The sequence below is a fragment of the Danio rerio genome, chromosome 9, assembly GCF_049306965.1.
Source record: "Danio rerio strain Tuebingen ecotype United States chromosome 9, GRCz12tu, whole genome shotgun sequence".
Classification (NCBI taxonomy): Eukaryota; Metazoa; Chordata; class Actinopteri; order Cypriniformes; family Danionidae; genus Danio; species Danio rerio.
This window is the reverse complement of record NC_133184.1, coordinates 4,072,501-4,097,806: the sequence shown is the minus strand read 5'-3', so window position 1 is coordinate 4,097,806 and position 25,306 is coordinate 4,072,501. Positions and strand designations below refer to the sequence as shown.

Sequence of the window (25,306 nt, the reverse complement as noted above, 5' to 3'; positions counted from 1 at the left end):
AAAAGGGTTAGACAAGTGCTTGATTGGTATGCATGTTGTATATCTTTGGATGGTGGGAGGAAACCGGAGAACCCGGGGAAAACCCACGCGGACACGGGGAAAATATACAAACTCTTCACAGAAACGCTTACCGGCCTGGCGGGATCAGGACCGGCAGTGATCTTCCTGTGGGGCTCACAGTGCTAACCACTGGGCCGCCGTGCCACCCGATCAGTGGTAAAGGAGAAGAATAGGGGAGGAAAGGGGGTTTCTTCCAAACGAAAATAAAATGGACTGAAAACAGTGGTTATTTATAGTAGCTTAGGGCTCATATGAGTGGAAGATCGGGATTAGCTAATATGAGACCGGCCATGATAAATCATAAGCACATGATCCTCTCGAAATTATTTATTCATTTATTTTCTTGTCGGCTTAGTCCCTTTATTAATCTGGGGTCGCCACAGCGGAATGAACCGCCAACTTATCCAGCAAGTTTTTACGCAGCGGATGCCCTTCCAGCTGCAACCCATCTCTTGGAAACATCTACACACACATTCACACACTACGGACAATTTAGCCCACCCAATTCACCTGTACCGCATGTCTGTAGGGGAAACCGGAGCACCCGGAGGAAACCCACATGAAGGCAGGGAGAACATTGTTGGTGGAGAACTCCACACAGAAACGCCAACTGAGCCGAGGTTCGACCCAGCAAACCTTCTTGCTGTGAGGCGACAGCACTACCTACTTCGCCACTGCCTCGCCCTCCTCTCAAAATTAGTTTATAAATAAACTTCACAGAGCAAAGAAACACAATGTTTTGGAATCATTTGAGTCTGAGTGCATACATTTTTTGAGTGAACTATCTCTAATACTATTTGCAAATGTGATGTGTTTTGTATGTAGGAAACCCTGCACCTGAGGTGGTCTGGCTGCATAATGGAAAAGAGATCCAGGAGTCAGAGGACTTTCACTTTGAAAAGAAGGGCGGTCAGTATACACTCTTCATACAGGAGGTGTTTCCTGAGGACACGGGGACATACACTTGTGAGGTGTGGAATGAAGCCGGCAACGCTCGAACTCAAGCTTCACTCACTGTACAAGGTACGAATTGCATAGCAAAACGACAAAGCAGGTGTAAGCTACCACCAAATACTGATAGAAGATTTTCCTGCAACCAACTTTTTTAAATGGTTCACACAAACATGAAACTTCCGTTATGAATTGCTCACCCCTGAGACTTTTGTCTTCAGAATACAAATTAAGATAGTTTAGATGAAATCTGAGAGCTCCCTCATCCTCCATAAGCCTGGTTTATACTTCTGCGTCAGGTGACCGGCGTAACCCACAGCGCATGCAACGCCCGTAGCTGTGCATTTATACTTCTGCGCGCTGTCTCTGTTGGTCTGCATTAACACTTCCGAAACGCTAGTTGGCAGTGAGGTGTAAATGTTCCTGTGTGTTGAGTTTCTTCGCTGGTGTTTTGCTTTTCCTGAACACTTCCTGGATGTACAAGTGACTCAAACTCGCTCATTTTGAGGCAGGAACCGGCGGATGTGCAACAACTTTAACTATGAGGTAAACACAAAACAAAACTTTCCATCCGGAGCTCATTCACGGGACTCCGCACTTGTAAACAATCGCTCGCGCCATTCGCGCGGCTCTTGGTCCCGCCCAGACTCGTCAGCGCTACCAAGCTGACCAATCACAGAGCTTGCGCTACGCGTTGTTGTGACGTGTAGTTACATTTTTTGAGAGGTGCACATCAGCGACGCCGACGGCCACGGCGATGGGCTATGCGTCGTAGCATACGCTGGCGTTTGACGCAGAAGTATAAATCAGCCTATAGAAATCAATGGTTCAAAAATAGCAAAAATACATCCTCAAAACAGATTCAGATCCTGCATCCAGTGGTTCAATCAGAATGTTTTCAAGCTACACAAATAAAAAATAACTAAAAAAACTGAAAAATAACGACTTTTTTTAAACAGTTTTACTCTCGTCAAGGTGGCCATTGCGCCACCACAAGACATGCCTTCTTATATTGTTAGCAGAATTTTACATTCATAATGTACTGTAGATGTACTAATAAAGAAACCAAATTTTAAGGTATTGATGTCTGAAATATGTTTGTATATTTCCAATATTATATATATATATATATATATATATATATATATATATATATATATATATATATATATATATATATATATATATATATATATATATACTGTATATATATATATATATATATATATATATATATATATTTTTTTTTATTGTAAAATGCTATATCCTGGTTTTAAATTAAAAAATGACATGTCTTTTAGACGTTTAAACATTATTTTCTATAAGGTTATGCACACAGTCTGTTTGTGTTGCTAAGCAGCATATAGAAAGCAATGTAAATATGGGGTGTGACAGGGCAGGGTGTGGCATGCAACGCATCTATTGTGCAGCCCACTTCAGTGTCAGTATAGGGTGCATGTTCACGAGAGCACTATGCACTTTGTGTGCATCACACTAGGTCACACAGTTTCTTAGTTTCGCTTTGTTTCAAACACAAATAGGCATCTCGGGGTATACATCATTGTACAGTCCTCAAGTACATGCACCTTATACTCCACACAGAGGAGAAGAAACTGTTGAATAAAGTAATTATTTTTGTTAAATGTTTACACAAAATTTCTTGTAGCTTCATGATATTCTAATTGAACCATTGAAGACACATGGACTGCTTTGATGATGTTTTTGGTACCTGTGTGGGCTTTGAATGAGTCTGAACCATTGCTGTCTATGGAGGATGAGGGAGCTCTCAGATTTCATCTAAAATGTCTGTGTATTTATGTTCGAAAGTTTTAAGAGTTTGAAGTGACATGATGGTGAGCAATTAATAAAAAAAAACAATTTGGAGTGAACTGACTTTTTAAGGTGATGACAAGATTTTATGATCCTAAAAGGGTAGATCAGCAGAAAAAAAAGAGAAAAGTAACTCATTATTTACTCAACATCACGTGATTCCAAACAAGTTTAAGGTTTTTCTTCTTACCTGTTGAACACTAAAGAAGATGTTTTAAAGAAAGCTGGGGAAAAAAGGGGAAGTGGATGGTTACTGGTTTACAGATTTCTTTAAAATATTTAGAAACAAGTGAAGTGAAGAGTGATTAAATGTTGACAAAATTGTCAGTTTTGGGTGAACTATCCCTTTAACACAGTGGTCCCCAACCTTTTTCTAACTGCGGACCAGTCAACGCTTGACAATTTTACTGCAAACCGGGGGATAACAATAATAATAATAATAATAATAATAATAATAATAATAATAATAATAAATGTGAATCCACTGTACTCATATGGAACTTTATTAGCACATTGCTCCAACATTACAATGCTATTATAACATTAGGAATTAATAACCTTATTAACACATTGCTCCAACAATATAACATATTATAACATCAAAAACTGTCCGTAACGCTAAATCAATGGGAGCCCTGAGCTTGTTTCTTTGCAACGAGATGGTCCCATCTGGGAGTAATGGCAGACAAAATCCCCTTTCACACATACAGACCTTTCCGGAATATTACCGGCAATTTTCTGGGAAATGGTGTGTATGTGTGAACAGGGCCTTTTTAAAAATACCGGTAAATTCGTTCTGGCTATTTATTTTCCGGAAAGAGAGGTTGTAACATTACCGGTAATTTGCCGAAATGCTGCGCTGTGTAAACGCAGAAGGAAAACTGCCGGAAAGTGTGCATGCACGTCTAGATTGTGCTGACGTGAGACGTCTGCTTTAGCCAATCAGAACAGTCAGACGCATTTACGTCCGCGCGGTTTATGAGAATAAAAGCCTTTGAATATTTTCCCAGACACATTTAGATGCTAGAAATTAGGCAGATAATGTTTATATGTTCATCTTAATGCCAACCGTGTAAATAATTATCGATAAGATGCTTATGATAAGCCGTTGTTTGTTTACCTTCAAGCTTTGCGTGTGCCCGTGAAACAGCCCGTGAGCGCCTGCACACACACATATCATGCAAGTCCAATATGCCTCTGTTCACGCGCCGTCCCCACAAATCCAGTTTGGCTTTAAATGCAGCTACTTTATCTGCTCACTTAAAGATAATTAATTTTTGTGCGGCCCGGGGGTTGGGGACCACTGCTTTAACACATAAAGTTGAATACGAATGTTAATCACTGATGGATTTATTTGTTGCTCCCAGAGCCTCAAGATGGTGTTCAGCCCTGGTTCATTACTAAAACCAAGTCCTCCACCGCCTCTCTGGGTCAACATGCTCTGCTCTCTTGCGCCATTGCTGGTGACCCCTTCCCAGAATTCCTCTGGATGAAGGATGGACAGGTAATATCTGGTGATGGGGACTTTGAGATCCTACAGAAGGAAGATGTTGTCTCGCTGCTTATCAGGAAAGTGGCGATGCATCACGCTGGAAACTACGAGATTCATCTTAAGTAAGAATTATTTTAAAAATGCTCTAAACTATTGTTTATATAATTTGGTTTGGTAAATGTTTGGTTAGATGTTTTTTGTTTGGTACCAAGTGTGCCGCAAGCCTACGTTTGAGTGAAGGTTTCGGCCGTTAGATCGCCCCCTGGGGGCTGGCTGCAGTACAAGTCATAAAGCCCGCCTCCTCCGTGTTAATGAAGGAGACTTGAGCCCAAATAAAAAAAAATATTACACTTGCAATAAAATGTCCCGAAAGATAGTTCTGGTCGATTAAGGCACTGGTTATTGTGCTGAAATAGGTGCAGATCTTCATTTTTGTAAACAGTTTGTTTTTAGCAGTAATTTAATGCTGGGCGTGTCATCGTGATTGACAGCTGTGATTGACAGTTTCTCAAAGCGCGGCGTCTGCGCTTCGGCAGGAGACTGAAGTAGACTGAAATGTTATTATTCGATTTCTGTGTTATTTTACCATGACAAAATGAGTTCAGCAGTAAACTATAGTTTCTGACATACATGATCCTGGTGGAACACTGTTTATTCGCTAAGTTCAGGGCTTTTTTCGGGCTTTATTAGTTTGCTGATACACGCCTAGCCACCCAGATAGCAAAACACAGTTCCGGCTAGATTCTCGCCTGCCGGAGACTTATCTCTTAGAGCTCAGACTGACTAATGTTACCTCTGCTGGACCTACTCCGGATGCCTGGACTCACTACCCAATTCCAGCCCGAGTCAATCGAGCCAGATGCGGCGGCCGAGCGAGCAGGCGCTGCCGCATGCGAGCCGGAATCAGCCCGCGACGCCGCGAGTAAGTTATGTGTTGCGGCCTGGAGCTGGCGCGATTGAATATATAAAACCCTCATATTTGTTAACGTTATTACATCCATTTGTGTTGATATGACAGCAAACGCATGCTGAGAAGTTCGGGGGGCGTAGTTGATTTTACATAAAGCGTTTGATTGGAAGCTCGACTCTGCTCATTTTCGCGGCTCCTCCTCTGGCTCCATCAGACAGTCCTTCTGCGCATGTCTGGCTCCAATTTCAGCAGTCTTTTGCGACAGTTTGTGCCCGTCAAGCAGGCGTTTTGCCCTCAAGGCGTTCAATGGGAAAAAGGGCTGTCGCGTCGTCCATATTTTTTACAGTCATTGTTTGGTACACTTAAAATCATTTATTGGTGTAATTTATGTAATCATGGAACACATTTTCCCTCATTAAAATTGCATCAGTAACTTATTTTAAGCAAAATTCAATGCTGTAAAATAGTTTTCAAGTGAATTTCCTTGTTAACTAAAGTTGTTTATTACTCTTGTTGAGCCAAGTATTCTCATTCACTTGAATTGGAAAACCAGAATTTTCTGTTTATTATTGCAGTTCAGATTTTGAAAACTACTTTAATAGATCTCACTTATGCCTAGTTCAGACTGCGTGATTTTTGCCCCGATTTTGGCTCGCCGACAGGTTTTGAGAAATCGCCGACAAATGCCTGAAATCACAGGCAAATCGCTGCTCATGCACGTGAGTGACAATCACACAGTATGAACGATCAAAGATGCGATCTGAGAGAATCGCCGATGAGTTGCCGATGCCTGTGAGATATTTGGGGTGCTGAATATCTGGAGCTGTCGGCGATTCAAATCATGCCGTGTGAATTGAGTTTTGACTGAAAATAACATCAGCCATTGCCTACAGCCAATGAGAGAGCAGCTTTCACTTGTGTGTGCGTGTGTGTATACCTGCTGCAGGCCAGCGGGAGGCTGGGGGAAGTTAAAAGCGCTCATTTTCGGTTTATTTGGACCCACAAAATGAAGGAAAAACTAGTGGAGGTTTGACTGGACTCAAGAGCATACGTGTCTGTTTGACGTTTCATACAGAAAGAAATTAGTTTATTATCAATGTTGAGGAGAAATGGCTAATTCCCTTTAAACGCAGGTGAGCAAACATGTACATGTTCTACCCCATTAAAGGATTCTTTCTCATTATGTAGTTAATACCAAAAGATATACTACGTGTTTTTGGCTGTGAGACGTAGTTTGGACGAAGTTGTCGGCGATTCTCCCTATAGTAAAGTCATGCAATGTGAATGTCCCTGTCGCCGAACCATCTTGCAGTGTAAACAAAGCAGCGACGAAACGCAAGCCCAGATAGTCAAGCAGTGTGAAAACATCTGTGACACGAAAATCATGCAGTCTGAACTCGGCATTACTCGAAAAGTAAAGCAGTAAAGATTATTGTTGTTAAACGGCTGCACAAGTCTTTTCATTGTTTTACACACGTTGCTCAGTGACATTCAGGGGCGGACTGGCCATCTGGCACTACTGGCAAATACCAGAAGGGCCGGACCAATTTTTAAATGTGGGCCGGTCAGTTTATATATATATATATATATATATATATATATATATATATATATATATATATATATATATATATATATATATATATATATATATACATATATATATATATACATATATATATATATATATATATATATATATATATATATATATATATATATATATATATATATATATACATACATATATATATATATATATATATATATATATATATATATATATATATATATATATATATACTGTTTTAAAGTTCAGACAGCTTTTTTCTCTTGCTAGATGTGATATTACGATGATGATAATTAAAAATAATAATAAATGTTAAACATTTGGCCCAATCGGCAACTGCTGCCTGGTTTCAAGATGGGCCGACCCAATCCGAGGTTATGCGGACATAATCAAAATCTGGCAAGAATGTCATATTATTTCACCATCTGTACACCAAATTAAATAGTAAATGTGCGTGTCCGTGGGTGGGGCTGTGTCGGTGTGGTAATGCGGGATGGTGGGGCTACAGTGCCAGGGCTGAATTTTTGTCCCAATCCGCCCCTGGTGACATTGACACCTCCAAATGATGTTGAATGAGTCACATTCTGTACATACTGTATACATACTGTATTAATACATACTGTATTAATGAGGTATTATTCACCTAAAAACGTCATTTTTCTCTTCATATAATGATGTTTTCGCGGTCGGGAAATCACACGTGACATGAGCTGCTGACCGTGAGCTGTTATCAGAGAGGGCGGCGCGCGCTCTACTTAATAATAGACGCGCGCGGGTCTACTTTAGTGAACAGAACCTGCCAATGGTGCCAGTGACAGGTAATACAGTTGAAAATAATATTCAGTTTGTGGCACAGAGTGATCGAAGCACGAAGTATGAACAAGTACTTAGCAGTCAGAATGAAATCGAAAGTGTGCACTTCATTTAAATGATCATATCGCATTTTAGTGTTATGATTACGGCAAGCATATGTTTTTCTTTCAAAGTGAACACACAGTTGTGCATGAAAATAAATGTTTACAGTGTCAGTATAACTACTCTAGCCTATATATTGTTGAATATAATCTGATAATGGCAAATTACCAGTGAATAGAATTGTCTAATATGACAGATTGCAAGCATATATCTCAAACATAATAATTCAGCATCAGAATTATTATAAGTAGAATAGAATTATTTATAGAAGCCAGTAGACCTACACATAATATTATTATCGATGTTGTGCCATATGTTTGTTTTTACCATACCTTTATTTTACATCTACAGAATCGTGATCTTTATTTTAAGCAAAAAAATCGCGATTCTCATTTTAGCCAGAATCGTGCAGCTCTATTTCATAGTATTTGTTTTACCTACAATGGATGTCAATGCTACAGGTTTTCAGCTATCATAACATATTTGATGTACAATAGATGTACAGTAGATGTACAATAGAAGCATGCATAGAAACTGTTCTGTCAAATCAAAAAAGTTTGTGTTTTTCAGTTCCTTGTCCACTTCACCATAAATTAACCCCAGCATTCATAAATCTCCAGAAATAAAGTAGGAGAGTGCCGGTCAGTGGCCACTCTGCATGTCAGCGAGGATCCCATGCTGTCTGCTGATGATGCTAACAAACGGTACGTTCTCCTACTATTCTCACTCTTCTCTGCCCTAAAGCTATATTTACAGCCTATGGCCCTTAACCACCCCGGCACTAAATCTACATAATCTTTCTATATAGCTAAATTTGGTTACTTTTTATTTTAAGGTGAAATAGCTGCAGAGTGACTTTTCATTTAACCCTTGTGTGCTGTTGGGGATGTTTTCCTCCACTCTGGAGTGATTTCAAGGCTTAGGGCCCTATCATACACCCGGCGCAATGTGGCGCAAGGCGCGGCGCAATACTTGTTTGCTAGTTTCAGCTTGGCACAAGAGTGGTTTTGAGGTGTTGCGCTACGCTGTTTAAATAGCAAATGCATCAGCGCTCATATGTGCGCCCATAGGCGTTCTAGTCTAAAAAGGAAGTGTTGCTATTTTAAGAAACTATAATAGATTTTTCATTAGACCAAAACAAACCCGGTCTAAATTCCAACGCAGAGTTGCACCTCGCTTACACACTGCTTAATACACACAAGAGAGCAATAGGCAAATATCTTTACATATGAAAAAAATTTAATATTAAGGATATATATAGGATATAATGAGAATACATATAGGATATAAATATAAAGGATTAAAATATTACAAAACATATTATTTTCTAGCCTATAAATTTGAAAAATCACTGCTTTTATGTCTTCTTCATCTCGGGAGGCTTTTTCAGTTCATTCATAACAATTTGCTTTTGTATGATGTTATTATTATTAGCAGTATTATTTATTATATCCATATTTATATTTGTTTTATTAAAAACAAGCTTAGATTTGCCCACCTGTCAGGTTTTAGACCATATGGGGCACAGCATGTGTTTTAGGATATAACTCAGGTTTTTGAGCACACTTCCTTATTATTGTTCATTTATTCGTTTGCTGGAAATTAGAACTGAATTTAGAAATAGTTTAGAAACGAATATTTGCACTTAACCAACGCAATTAATTATTTATAGACTAATTAATGTCTGTGTGTAAAGGTTTCCCTATCCAAGAGCGAAAGTGAAAGTAGATCCATTATCTCTCATTCTCACGCAGTAGATGCTCTGTTTAACAGTTTTCTGTAAAAAAAAAACTGTTAACTGTTTGCTTGTGAAATGCTCAGTTTTTGTACTTAGACTTACTTTACGTCCTGTAAATAGCGAATGTGCTCTTGGCGTGACGCAGCTGGCTCTTAAAGGGAATGGGAGATGAGACTCTAATTGGTTTATTCTCAAAACACACCTATAACTCATTAAGAAAATAAACTCAACCCTTTTACACCATGCGCCACGGCGCAAAGCAGATTTTCCTGTCCTTAAATTAGCAAAAATGCGTTCTGACACGCCCTGAAAGTGTTTGCGTTTTACGCTCTGCGCATGGACCGTCAAAATAGACCCCTTAATCTTAAAGTAAGAGCATGGAGCATGTTAACTATTTCATCTTATACTAAAGTGTTACCCTAAAGGATGTTGATGCTTCCTCAGTCAGCTGTGCAGTAGTCTACATTAGAGTGTGGGTTAGTCTTGGGGCCCCGTTTCGTTCTCATTTCCCTATAAGGCCTCTGAAGTCATCTCTGATGCAACTCTGTCATGTTGAACTTGCTCTCCTCTTGATTAAGCAGCTCTCAAGTGTGGGCTGAGCTTGCTGGGGCTTTAAACATCTCTGTATGTTTTTTTCTCCTCCACTCTTCCTGTTGCAGCCGAGGGGTGGAGAAGACTGCGCTAGGCAGGGGAGGACAGCCAAAGACTCCCAGCCCTGCAGCATCGTTGCACTCTGAGGAACATAGCAGTGGGACAGATCAGCAAGAAGAGGAGGGGGGCTCCACGCGTGGGCTTCTCAAACGGCGTGTAGAAACGAAGGAGCATCGGGAAGATCAGATCCGACAGCAGGAGGCCGAACAGATCGACTTCAGAACCGTGCTCGGCCGCAAGGTCACCACTAAGAGCGTCTCAGAGGAAGATCTGAAGGAGATCACGGCTGAGCAGATGGACTTCAGAGGGAACCTCCAACGGCAGATCAAGCCCAAGACTCAGACAGAAGAGCAACGCAAAGTCAACACTCCGCAGCAGGTGGACTTCAGAGCGGTGCTAGGGAAAAAAGCAAGCCAAGGCCCAAAACCTGCTCCTGGATCCTTGAAAACGCAACCTAGCAAAAACGAAGCCGTTGACTTCAGATCTGTTTTAGGCAATAAGAAAAAGCCACCAACCCAGGATAGGAATGGAGAAAGCCAAGGCGACCCCAGAGGAAAGGAAAATGACGTGAATTGTGTGGATGGAGAGATAAAGGAGACCACGAAGGCAGCTGGGAAGAAGGAGCCTGTTTTTGTAGAGAAACTGAGTGATGTGACTGTGCTGGACGGAGAGCGTTTGCATCTACAGTGCCAGCTGTCATCTGAGTCTCCTGCTAAAGTGACATGGATGCTTGATGGAAAAGTCATCAGACCCTCCAAATTCATCATTATCACTAATGAGGGTTAGTGTTACATTCTACATTTAAATATACCCAAGTAATTCAATTCAAGCTTGTTTATATAGACCATTTTGAGGGATGTAAACAAAAACAATGGTCTTAACCCATTTCCTGTATTACATTTATATATTTCCATAGCTTCCATGAATCCAAAAATGTCAACATATTGATAAATAATGTTATAACATCTGTTTAATGTTTAGATGTGATTCAATTGTCTCTTGTTAAGGTTACGAAATAGTTTGACAACAAGCAAGAAATGTTCATAAGCGAATCACATCTCCATATTGACATGTTCTATAGCTCTTTTCACAATAGTTATTGTTTAAAAGGGTGTTTAAGCTAAGGAGTTGTGTATAAGGTGGACAGTATATAAACAGTTAACCTGATACAGTATATAGGGTCCTTTCCAAACAAAGCAACCCGGGCTCATTGTGGAAACGTAGCCCTGTGGACATTTCTGCGGACCGCGAGATACGTCCCGGGAGGTACGTATTCAATCGGTTTTTGTTTTTGCGGATCCGCGAGAGGCCGCTGTGCGCACTTTTTCGCGTCTCGGGAGTGCGTGCCATTCGCTCCCGCACTGTTCTCGTGCAAAAAGCCACCGGATCGGCTGACCCAACCGCCCTCCTACTCCTCCTTCCCTAAACCCAATCGACGGTTTGCAAAAGCCGTCCAGAAAAAAAAAAAAAGCAAAAGCCCTCGTCTTCGATTTCGACCGCGTTTTCGGATCCCGCCGTGTTCTCGCCCTTATTTTTCAGATTCCGTTTTTCATCTTACCTGATTTCTGGAACCGCTGTTCCCCAGACTCGATCCCGGTCGTCGTCCCCGTGGCCGGCGGCTCCTCCTCCTCCGGGCCTCCGCTCCGCTGACGTAATGCTGTGAGCTAAGCGGACGAACTGGTTGCATCGGGAAAGCCCTCCACTTGGAGGCGAGCCGTCGGCCGGCAAGCGCGAAGAGGAGGAGCGGATCGGCACCACACCGCCCCGCAGCGTTCGCTCGGAAAAAACTAAACGCGGCCGTACGTACCTCCGGCCACGTAAATCGCGGTCTCCAGAAACGTCCGCGGGGCTACGATTCCAGAATGAGCTTGGGTTGAAAAAAAGTGATGTCTTTCTGTACAATACATATAGAAAGCAAAGTGTATTTATGTACTTTTTATTTGTGCTGTCCTGCAAGTCCTCATACTGGAAACACTATTAAGAGTGATTTGTTGGTATTTGCAGGGCGAAAGAGATTTTTATAAAGCAATTGTCTAAAAAAGAAGTTAATATTAAAGGCTTATTTCACCCAAAAATGAAAATGCACTCACAATTTAGTCACCTTCAAGTGGTTCAAAACCTTTATGATATATATATATATATATATATATATATATATATATATATATATATATATATATATATATATATATATATATATATACAGTTGAAGTCAGTTGAATTATTAGCCCCCTTTTGATTTTTTTTGTTTTTTTTATATTTCCCAAATGATGTTTAACAGAGCAAGGACATTTTCACAATATGTCTGATAATATTTTTTATTCTGGAAAAAGTCTTATTTGTTTTATTTAGGCTAGAATAAAAGCAGTTGTTAATTTTAAAAAAAAACTATTTTGGGACAAAATTATTAGCCCCTTTAAGCTGTATATATTTTTCCAACAGTCTACAGAACAAACCATCATTATACAATAACTTGCTTAATTACCCTAACCTGCCTAGTTCACCTTACTAACCTAGTTAAGCCTTAAATGTCACTTTAAGCTGTATAGAAGTGTCTTGAAAAATATCAAGTAAAATATTATTTACTGTCATCATGACAAAGATAAAATAAATCAGTGATTAGAAATAATTTTTTTAAACTGTTATGCTTAGAAATGTGCTGAAACAATCTTCCCTCCATTAAATAGAAATTGGGGGAAAAAATAAACAGGGGCGCTAATGAGTCAGGGGGGCTAATAATTCTGACTTCAACTGTGTGTGTGTGTGTGTGTGTGTGTGTGTGTGTGTGTATATATATATATATATATATATATATATATATATATATATATATATATATATATATATATATATATATATATATATGTATATATATATATATATAATTTTTAAGGGTTTTTCACCTTTATTATATAGGACAGTAGAGAGTATTTACAGGAAAACATGGGGAGCAGAGAGTGGGGAAGGATCAGCATGAGACCACGAGGCAGGAATCGAACTCGGGTTGCCGTGAGCACCGGAGTCAATGGTTGCCAGTATCCAACTTGTTATTTTTTAAATAACATATTTCATGTTCGACAATAATTTTCAGTTTTGGGTGAACTATCCCTCGAAGTGTTGGAATTTGAAAACTTCGAAAACAGTTTTAAGTAGTTTATCTATATCTTAGTGAGTTTTACTAAACAGTTATATCTATTAAAATAAGAGTTTGATCAACTTACGTCTTTAGGAATAGAAAGATTATACAATTAAATTAAAATCTATTGCAAGCAAAAATAAAAATAGACAAAATTGTTATATATTTTTTGTTTCTCTTGATGTTTGCTGTTTCTAAAAACTTACTTAATATTTTCCCCAACATCTTACTTTGGGTGTGCAAATTTTTTTAGATATGATCTTAACATTTATTGTTAGATTAGTTCTAGTTTTGGCTTTGGCACTGACTAATCTAATATATATATGCTTTTAGAAAACAATCATTTAAAACAGAAATCTGTGAGGGGTGTGCTTATTCTTGCTGAGCACTGTAGATGTAAGGATTGAGTGAGTAGTCCATGTTACCGCCATATTTTTCTAACACTATCTGTCATTATTTGTTGACCTACCGAGTGTAACCAAGAAATCTGTGTTTGTGTGTAGGTGATCGGTACTCTTTATCTATTGATAAAGCTCTGCCTGAGGATGAAGGGCAGTACGTGTGCAGGGCAGAGACCGATGAGGGCAAGACTGAGTGTTCCTGTGTGGTCCTAGTGAACGGTGAGTGTCCTTACAATCAAATAGCATCAATGAGTTTGCAGCTTGATTTTCCAATATGTCTTAAGTCATGGTCATACTAGAGTTTAAGTATGCGTATGGTGCTGCAAAAAGGGGCGGCATAAAAGAAGAGTACAGAGGTTTTACATTTTGATCTTTTATTGGTCTCAAAATCACGTGATGCGATTTTGCAGGTCAGAGTTCACCAAGCTTGAACTTTGCAATGAAGCAACATGCAAAACTTTTTTCTGGTCTGCCGTATTCATATGCATATGAATGGAAGGGGTAGAAAGTGCAGCGTAACACAGAACGCATTTTTCTTTTCCATTACATTGTTTATTAATGTAACCATGCGCTTGAGCATAGGTCTCAAACTCAATTCCTGGAGGGCTGCAGCTCTACACAGTTTTGCTCCAACCCTAATCAAATACAGCTGATCCATGCGCTTGAGGGACGTGTGTGAGCGTGCTACTTGGGTCTATGGAAGTGCTGTGCACAAGAGTGCTACATTTTTTATGCTGTGTTCACACCAGACGCGGAACGCGCGGATAGATCACGCTATTTGCACGTAAGTAGCCGTATTTTCCGGATGAATAACTCATGTCATTATGACCTATTCGCTATTAGCATGACTAAGTTACTAACGTTATGGCAAAGGCTTAAACGGAGCATTACTCACAATATCGAGCAAAAAAAGTAATAAGACAGCTGTGAAACATAACCTGCTTTGTGTTTTGTAGGAAACACAGTTTAGATCTGTTTAAGGTAGGGATGCTCAAAATAATCGATTAACCGTTAACCGAAAGGGTGCATTTGTAACCGATTAATGCTATCAGTTAAACAATTAAAATCATTATTTTATATATTTTTTGTTTGACTGCATAAGGGGCAAATTGAATGCGCCTTTGCGTTAAGAGGGGCATCTTTTGCACGAGGCTCATCCCAGAGCAGCAGTTTGTGAAAGTCTGCTATTTTTATTTGACGGAAGACAAAAATATGATTGGAAAAAAACAGCCTATGCCGGTTATTAAAAATAATCAGTCAGTGTTTTCGATTTGTAATATAAATTTATTATTTAAGTGGAAAATAATTTAGGGCAGTCCTATTTATTTTATTCATTTTATTTAGTTTATTCTGCTCTTCTGTGCAAAACACTGCAGGTGCATGAAAATGCTCTGTTGTATTGTTCTATTAATAATATGCTAGCATATAAAAATAAATCAGTATTTTAAAATGCAATATTTAATGTGTCAGACACAAAATAGTCACGTCAATTTGTTTAATATAAAATTAATAGTAATCTGACCAGTTACCCGTTAATAACCTATTTATGAGCTGCGGTTGTCGGTTAGCAAAATTAACCGAAATGAGCATCCCTAGTTTAGGGTAAGAGGTGTGAGTTATTGCAGTCTGTCTATCATTGAATGTGTCAGGAATATCAAAACAAAACCAACTTAGCTCCGCCCCTATAGCGACCCCCACACAGCTTGATCCACGCTGGCATTTCTCCTCTTGGGTTTTAGGTTTTGAAAAGGGAAAAAATTCCACCATCCTGTCCAAACTTTAAGGATACCGGGTATCAGATTTGCACAATCCATATGCACTCGCTCGAAAGCTTGACTGAGTCCCTGCGCTAGCTACAGTTGCTAAGCCACGATTGGTGGGTGGCGGTTTTTGGGTGTGGCTTAGCGAAGGGTTAATTGTCGTTTTGCGCGATTGAATTTGAATTTGACGTGTGAATGAATTGCATTTGACGCATAAATGAAGCGAGTAAACTCAAAATGTTCATGCATCTATTTACACTGTTTATTGGTTTTTATCAGAACCAAGGACAATTTGAGTGTGAATGAGTCCTCATAGTGCATGGATATATTTTTGGAAATAATGAAAAATACACTGTTTGTGTAAAAACTATAGATTTCTCTTTTTTGCCAAAAATAATTAGAAAATTAAGTGAAGATGATGTTGCATGAGGAAATTTTGTAAATTTTGTTCCGTAAATATATCAGAACATATTTTTTGGCTTATAATGTGCATTGCCAGGAATTTGTATAGACATCTAGACAATTTTAAAGGTAATTTTTCTCAGTATTTACATTTTTTCAGATCCAGATGTATCACAAAGTATACATCACTGAAAAGGGGACAGTTATGCCTTGTTTTGTGGCTCAGGGTTATATACTGTATGCTCTCTTTGAAACTTAATAAGCTGTCTGAGAGATTATGCGTGCTGTACTTAAGGTACTTTTTTACTTACATTGTACTGGATATTTTGAATTGTTCAATACAAGAAAAATCTAATTTTAAAATAAACTGCATTTATTCTCTTTGTAAGGGTATAATGTTTTAAGTCTGTGTGTTTTGGGCTGGGCAGCGTGTCTTTCTCCCTAGAGCTTCTGCTAGAGTTCTGCACCTTCCGGTAATTACTGAGCAGATCAGGCTGCATTGCGTCCCTTGCATGTCCTAAGATATCCTTGTTTTGCTTTGCAGGATGTCTTTACAGTTGCTCTAAATCTCCCTTTCCTGCATAATAGGGTTTGACAGATTTTATTTGACTTTACAAGACAAGCCTCTAGCAACTCTAATCTCTAGATTTCTTTGTCCGGCATTTAGTAGAGAGAAAGTAGTCTTGTAGTCTTTCTTTTCTGAGGTCGTATTCACAAAAAAAAATCTTAAGGCTGAACATAGCTCACTAACTTGATCATTTTTAAGATTTGTTTTTTCATTGGCATTTTGCTCTTAAAGTATTTCACAAAGCATTTTAATGCTAAAACTAGCTCCTTAATTAGTGAAATGGTAGGAGCAGTGACCAAACACACTATCCTAATATGGCTGTTGCAGGCGATCTGCATTGAAAAGGAAACATTTAAAAAAAAACATCTGAAAACAGTGAGCATTTAATAAGTTATTGCCTTAATCATGAAGATATTTCCAAATATATATTTAAAAATTTTGTTCAAAATAAACACAAAGCCAAAATTTTCAAAACTATATTTATGGAAATATGTTCTATAAATACAAATGGCTGTTATATATATATATATATATTATGTTATATATATATATATATATATATATATATATATATATATATATATATATATATATATATATATATATATATATATATATATATATATATATATAAACAGCCATTTATAGAATATATATATATTATATATATATAATATATATAATATATAAAGCATTTGATTATTTATTAAAATACATTAATTTTCAACATGAGAAGATCATGTTTATGTAATTTAATTCAATTCACCTTTATTTCTAGAGTGCTTTTACAATGTAAATCATGTCAAATCAGCTTTATATAGAAGATCATAGTAAATTGATTCAGTGTAGTTCAGTTTTCAGTGTTTAAGTTAAGTTCAGTTTAGCTCAATTCAGAGTGGTTAATAATCACTACTGAGAGTCTAAACACTGAAGAGCAATCCATCGATGTGCAGCTCTACAGATCCCGAACCACACAAGCCAGTGGTGACAGCGGCGAGGAAAAAACTTCACCAATTGGCGAAAGTAAAGAATTAAAAAACCTTGAGAGAAACCAGGCTCAGTTGGGCACGACCGTTTCTCCTATGGCCAAACGTCTTGTGCAGAGCTGCAGTCTAGCCGCCGGAGGCTGGAGAATGCTGGACCTCAGCGAAGGCTGGTCTGTCCCTGGAGAGTCACAGGAATCAGTCTCATGCTCTCCACTCCTCCATGACCAGCACAGCAGCTGCTCAGGATACGACCTGGTCCAGGATTATAGAAACCTTGGGATCATCTCGTCGCTGGTCTTGGATCGAATCAGTGGCGCTGTGTAGTCTGGGGGCCTCAGGATTAATATCCCCTTGTGGAAATAGAGAATAAAGAGAATAATTAACGTAGCTTATGTTCATAGTGTATATAAACGAGATGCAGAAACCTGCTAGGGGCACATTCATGTATCATACCGCTAAGTGATGCACTGAATGTATGCTTTACTAAAAATATATGTCTTTAATCTAGTTTTATATTGAGAGAGTGTGTCTGAGCCTCGGACATTATCAGGAAGGCTATTCTAGAATTTAGTAGCCATAAATGAGAAGGCTCGACCTCTTTTACTCGACTTTGCTATTCTAGGTACTACCAGAAGCCCTGAGTTTTGAGACCTTAAAGAGGGTTGGATTGTAGCGAGACAGAAGGTTGGTTAGATGAACAGGAGCTAGATTATTTAAAGCTTTATAGGTAAAAAGCAATATTTTAAACTCAATACGAAACTTAGCAGGCAGCCAGTGTAAGGAGGATATGATAATATTTTCTAGACCTGGTAAGAACTCTGACAGCTGCATTTTGTACTAGCTGAAGTTTATTAATAGAGGATGCTGGGCAGCCAGTGAACAGAGCATTACAGTAATCTAGCCTAATGTAATGTCTATCATTAAAAGCAAGGAGCACATTTTTAAAATTCATTTCTTTACCTAGTTTTGTTGTTGTTGTATGTCTGTTGAACACAAAAGAAGACATTTTAAAGAAGGGAAAAAACCTGCTACCATTGACTTCCATAGTATTTGTTTTTCCTACTTTAATATGTAATGGTTACATGTTTCCAACATTCTTAAAAATATGTTTTTTATATTTGACAGAACTAAAAACAACTCAGACATGTTTATAACAAGATTTTTTGGTGAACTATCCCTTTTTAGACGTCTTTCAGTTTGTTCAGGTTTGTCTCAGCAGCTTTGTGAATAGATTTAAATGGAGAATGTGAATAGAGAAAACCCTCAGCTTAAAACGTTTAGTTCTATTTAGGAGAACTGCTAATGGTATTTTTGAATAGGAGCCCTGGTTTCCAGAACATTTCTCCACACCAATTTGTGGATTTTTCTTTCCCACTTTAGAGGATGCATTTAACCATCTTTGGGCATATTTATCTTAGTTAACAAGACATGTCCATAAATCCATTCTTAGATCTCTCTGTAAAGTCCTAAAAGATATCTCCATCTCTACTGAAGCACATGTCCCTTCAGCTATCCCTTTTCTTCTTTTCTAGGACATGTCGTTACAGCTGTTTGTAGAGCTCTCTGTCACTTTAGAGGATCTTTTCCTTAAGCAGATTCAAGAATTCGCAAACCAGCTTTGCTTGGCATGTGCCTTTGTAGATCTTTCTCTCTCTCTCTCTCTCTCACTCATTTTAAGAAACATCTCTTTACAGCTGTCTCTATCCATTGCTATTAGGGATGTAACGGTATCAGAATTTCACGGTACGGTAATACCTCGGTATGAATGTCACGGTACGGTATTTATTCAATCATTTACAGGAAAAAACAAAACTTATGAAAATACTCCAAAAAAGTGCCAAAAGTGTCAATTACATACAAATTAGCCATCTATCTGTAAGCTTTGAAACAGGAACTTCAATTTTAATAACAAAAAATTATTAAACCATGTAAAAAAAATAAAGTTTCAATTTAGTATTGTTGAAAACTCATCACATTCAACATTTAATCACTCACTCACTTAGATAGAGATGGGTTTAAAGGAAAATTATCATATAAATATAATCTGGTAAAAGCTGGTATCTCTGGGCATTTAAAATGTCCCCTGCAACAGAAAAAAACCCTCTCATTTGGGACTGAGGTTTCTGGGACAAGAGAGATATGACTTGGCCCAGGTTGACAGCAGTGGGTAACGTTGTGCATTGTCTTTCCCCCACTTGAGAGGACAAGCCATTCACCTGAGCAAATTTTCTCAGAAGACCTATAGTTTTACCGAGTCATGCGACTTCGGTAATATCAAAAAAAATTAATATTGCAGTATGACGGTATTTACAATACCGTTACATCCCTAATTGCTATGCTTCTCAAAAGTGAAATTTCATCTAAAGAAAAAAAAATAATTATATATATATATATTATCATTACTTGGCTGTCTGGAATACTTGCTTCTGATTGATTATTCATGACATTCCATGTTATGTTATTCCCAGTTAACAACCTCTAAATAACACAGGGTCATCCAAGAACTTCACGTATGTCAGTAAATACATTCACATTCATATTCCTAAATCCACATTCATAAGTATCTGCTTGTTTGTCATGCTGCGGTTTTTGACTGTTTTGGATTGTTTGTCGCCATGTTGTGAATGAATAATCCCTAGGTAATCTATGCTTTATTCAGCCAGTGTAGTTTCAGCTTTGTGTTTTTGACATTTTGATGCCATCTTGTGACTGAATAATGTGCTGGACAGTACCACGTTAAAGTCAATCAACTGTTTCTGTTTCCTTTCAGCTTTAAATGTAATTAAAGAATTAATCAACTATTACGACTCAGAATAACGTTTTGTGTCTAATATTTGTGTTTTAAGGCAAATAAGCAGGATAATGTACATCCAGGAGGTTGTCCTTCAGTTTTATAAGCTTGTCAGGCTTTTTTCTGCAATAACAACTTCCTGGATGTACTTTATCCCTTACTTGGTATATAGTGTACTACAATTTAAGTGCAGTGATATTATCATTTACCTTGATAAACATTTACATATGCAGTTTCTACTAAGGTGACTTCTGCACTTCTGACTTTCAAACGTCATTTTCAACTGCTTTAACCTTGGTTTTAGTCTTGGCAAAATTTAGCAAATGTAAACTGGCAATGAACTTTCAAAGCTATTTCTTTGTTAACAGCTCAAATAGTAACTTTTATTTAATGTAATGTATTTACTAACATGAACTCATGAACTAAGTATACACTACCTGACAAAAGTCTTGTCGCCTATCAAAGTTTTAGGAACAACAAATAATAACTTAACTTCTTGTAGTTGATCATTTGTTATCAGAAGTGGCTAATATGAAAGACAAAGGCTTATAGATTACGCTTATTTTACCAAAATAAAACATGATTACACCTTGATTTTGAATGATTTCATTAGGACAGTAAGGTCTGACTTTGCTTTGACAAAACTCTTGTCACTTACAGAAATAATGTCCAGTATAGAATATAAAGTCATGCTGCAGTGGAGACAGAATGAATATTGTGTCTGACTCCATCATGAGCTTGGAGGACTGCGTCCATACATCTCTGCAATGACTTAAATCACTTATTAATAAAGTCATCTGGAATGGCAAAGAAAGTGTTACTGCAAGACATCAAGATTCGTTGGAGTCATCTTCAATGCCTCCACTTCCATCTTACCCCAGACATGCTCAATAATGTTCATGTCTAGTGACTAGACGGGCCAATCCTGGAGCATCTTGACCTTCTTCAGCGCCATACTGCTGAATAATTTGCCCTTTCCAGTGGTTTGTAATGTAATGGGCAGCACAAATGTCTTGATACCTCAGGCTGTTGATGTCGCCATCCACTCTGCAGATCTCTTGCACGCCCTCTTACTGAATGTAACCCCAAACCAGGACTTTTCCTTCACCAAACTTGATTGATTTCTGTGAGAATCTTATGGTCCATATTGGTTCCAGTAGGTCTTCTGCTGTATTTGTGATGATTGGGATGACGTTCAACAGATGATTCATTGAAAAAGTCTATCTTCTGCCACTTTTCCAAATGATCAACTAGAAATCAAGTTATTATTTGTTGCTCTTGGCATCCCTAGTTCTAATCAACCCAACTACTACTTTACTAATTAAAAATAAGCTGCCAATTAATAGTTTATTGAGCTAAAAGTCTTGGTTAATAGCATGAATTGTACATTAAAATAGCATGTGACCATACATTTGATTTATTTTTGCTAATTTAGCTCTCTGTGTTTTCCTCTGTATCCTGTTTGTCTGTGTTCAGATCCCAGCGTCTCCACACCAGATGATAAGCGGAGCAGGAAGCCTTCTACCCCGACCACAGAGAGTGAGTTTCCAAAATATGTACTTCCTTTTTTTATATCCCAATATGGAGTGGCGTGGGAGATGTGAACCTTTCCCACTGCAGTGCACACACACACACACACACGCACACACACACACACACTACTTTACTTACACAGTATCACAAGGGATATATCATTAATAATAATTAATGAAAAAATTGTTTGCGAGAGTAAGAAAGAACGAAAGAAAGAATGAAAGAACGAAAGAAAGAAAGAAAGAAAGATAGAAAGAAAGAAAGAAAGAAAGAACAAAAGAAAGAAAGAAAGAAAGAAAGAAAGAAAGAAAGAAAGAAAGAAAAAGAAAGAACGAAAGAAAGAAAGAAAGAAAGAAAGAAAGAAAGAAAAAGAAAGAACGAAAGAAAGAAAGAAAGAAAGAAAGAAAGAAAGAATGAAAGAAAGAAAAAGACAGAAAGAAAGAAAGAACGAAAGAAAGAAAGAATGAAAGAACGAAAGAAAGAAAGAAAGAAAGAAAGAACGAAAGAAAGAAAGAAAGAAAGAAAGAAAGAAAGAAAGAAAGAAAGAAAGAAAGAAAGAAAGAAAGAAAGAACAAAAGAAAGAAAGAAAGAAAGAAAGAAAGAAAGAAAGAAAGAAAGAAAAAGAAAGAACGAAAGAAAGAAAGAAAGAAAGAAAGAAAGAAAGAAAAAGAAAGAACGAAAGAAAGAAAGAAAGAAAGAAAGAAAGAAAGAATGAAAGAAAGAAAAAGACAGAAAGAAAGAAAGAACGAAAGAAAGAAAGAATGAAAGAACGAAAGAAAGAAAGAAAGAAAGAAAGAAAGAAAGAAAGAAAGAAAGAAAGAAAAAGACAGAAAAGAAAGAAAGAAAGAAAGAAAGAACGAAAGAAAGAAAAGAAAGAAAGAAAGAAAGAAAGAAGGAAAGAAAGAAATAAGAAAAAGAAAGAAAGAAAGAAGGAAAAGAAAGAAAGAAAGAAATAAGGAAAAGAAAGAAAGAAAGAAAGAAAGAAAGAAAGAAAGAAAGATCACTGACCGCTAAAGACTACACTGTGAAATTTTTTGGGTTCCACACAATCAATTTGTGTTGTGACAACATGAAGAATTAATTTAACTTGCTGGTTTTTACAAATTTAAGTGGATTGAAAAATAAAACAATTAAGTTGTCTCCCAATCAACTCAAGAATTGTGTTGTTTCAGCTCATTTTTAATTAGTTTGAACAAACGGCAATTTTTTTTTTCGATAAAGTTAAGTCAACTCGAGCTTTATTGTGATTTCACTACGTGTGGGCATGGCAGCCTGATCTCACAAGAAAACGTAAGTATTCTACGTTTTGTCAATTTAGTAGCTAATTCGCAGAAATTCGAAATAAGAAAATGTACGATTTTAAAAAGGAGGTGTGGCCCCCAAACCCCATCCCTAACCCCAACTGTCATTGGGTGATGAGCGAATCGTACTAAATTGTATGAATTAGATCGTACGAATTCATACGAATTAGCCACTAAATCAAAAAGTTACGAATTGCCGTGAGATTGCGTTGGACATACAGAAGAGCGAAATGTTGTGTCTCGCAGGACAACTGTGCTACATAAATTAATTATAAATACAAACACAACACTGGACATAAGAGCTATATAAAAAAACACATGCATAACTAACATATACTATAAGACACTTAACTATACACATAAGACAGGCTATACAAGTACTTTTACATGAGACTGAACAACGCTGTGCAGGATATTGTGCAAGAGATGTATATGGTGCAAAAGAGGTATTTAGGGATTTATATAGTGTATTTATATTGAGTTATTTTAGGTTGAATCAAGCAGTGCAACATGATTGTGGTACATTTAGTGTAAACATTGTTTTCCTTATTGAGTCCATGTAAGATGGAATTTAAATAAAAGTTCCAGCTGCATAAGAGAGAAGAGTGTTTCTACAGTTTTCCTGTAGATGGTTTGTAAAGCCCATTCAGCTAAATGAAGCACAATTGGACTGAAATACATTACTAAATTTTTCTGCAGATTTATTCAATTGATAGTGATTTTGATCAGTAGAATGCTTCTTTTTGCGGTAGAAATATCTTCATTTACATAATTTCAACTCAAACAAGGGAATACATCTGTCTACATGTGGCCATGTTCAAAATTATTTGCCTATTTAGGGAAAGGTGAAATTATTTTAAGTTTGGATGCATTTATAAAATTGATTAAAAAAAATGCTAAAAAAAATTATAAAAATGTATAATAAAATTCTTACTGTTACAGGTTTAGTCCTTTTGCACTATGTGGTTACTCTTTATTTTAAGGTGACGTAGTTACAATGTAACTATTCTTTGTGTAACAAAGTATGTATGTAACTACTGAGTAATATTAATTAATTTCCTGTACTAACTATACGGTTAGGGTTAATAACATGTAATTATGCCAACACAGGCTCATTCTAAAAATGTAGCCCTATATATGTTTCTGGAGGTCGCGAATTATGTAGCTAGAAGTACGTTTGGCTGCATTTCGTCTTTAAAACGAATGCTACGGGGCGGTATAGTGGCGTTCCTTTTTGCGTTTACCTCCGTGTTCACGGCTTTCCCGCTGTTTAGCTTGTTACGTCGGCAGACTTGAAACAGAGAGGAGTTGACCACGTTGATGGGGTTGAGTCCGGAAGAAAGTTTCCAGAAAGTAAGACAAAAGCAGAAACCAAAAATTAAACAAATAAATGACAGGGTGAGAGTGTGGTTAAATCTGAAAACGTGGTAAAAATCAGGCGAGGACTTTTCGTTTTTTGGAGTGCTTTTTTAACACTGTCGGATGTATTTAGGGAAGTGTGTGAGCGGGTCAATCTGTGCTTTTGAAACTACTATTGGTTGGGTTTAGGGAAAGTGGAGGGTAGTTCAGTCGATCATTCAGTCAGTCATTTATAAAGTCAGTCGAAAGCGGCCTCCGGTGGATTTTACGTGAGAAGAGCAGGCACACATGGCACTAGCAAGAGAAAGCTTAGATCTGAAAAGTGTACACAGCAGCCTCTGGCGGATTCCTGAAAACAAAAACTGCAAAAAAACGTACCTCCTGATACAAATTTCGTGATCTCCAGAAACGTATATAGCAGTACGTTTTCAGAACGAGCCTTTGAAGTGGTCAAATGAATATTTCTATAATTTATTCATTCATTTTCTTGTCGGCTTAGTCCCTTTATTAATCGCCACAGCGGAATGAACCGCCAATTTATCCAGCACGTTTTTACGCAGCAGATGCCCTTCCAGCCGCAACACATCTCTGGGAAACATCCACACAAACTCATTCATACTCTTACACTATTGACAATTAAGCCTACCTGATTCACCTATATCGCATGTGTTTAGACTGTGGGGGAAACCGGATCACCCGGAGGAAACCCACTCGAACGCAGGGAGAACACGCAAACTCCACACAGATACGCCAACTGACCCAGCCGAGGCTCGAACCAGCGACCTTCTTGCTGTGAGGCGACAGCACTACCTACTGTGCCACTGCGTCGCCTTTATTTCTATTATCTATTATTTTAATTATTATTTATGATACAGATCAGAACAAACTACTTTTCACTATTTAGAGGACTGACCCCCCCCATACATCTGTTTTGACATCCTTCAAAGGGGGA

At 37.7% G+C, this 25,306-nt stretch overlaps 1 protein-coding gene across 15 annotated transcripts in view; it reads left to right on the top strand.

Annotated features, from left to right (window-relative positions):
* Positions 1-25,306, top strand: part of mylka (myosin, light chain kinase a) — a 166,585-nt gene that overhangs the window by 101,881 nt on the left and 39,398 nt on the right. For all 15 annotated transcript variants that reach the window (XM_009304445.3, XM_073912401.1, XM_073912400.1 and 12 more), the window contains 6 exons: positions 886-1,083; positions 4,209-4,455; positions 8,349-8,432; positions 10,126-10,898; positions 13,757-13,873; positions 21,638-21,700. In XM_009304445.3, coding sequence (XP_009302720.2) covers positions 886-1,083; positions 4,209-4,455; positions 8,349-8,432; positions 10,126-10,898; positions 13,757-13,873; positions 21,638-21,700 — 1,482 coding nt within the window. The remainder of the gene's footprint in view (positions 1-885; positions 1,084-4,208; positions 4,456-8,348; positions 8,433-10,125; positions 10,899-13,756; positions 13,874-21,637; positions 21,701-25,306) is intronic.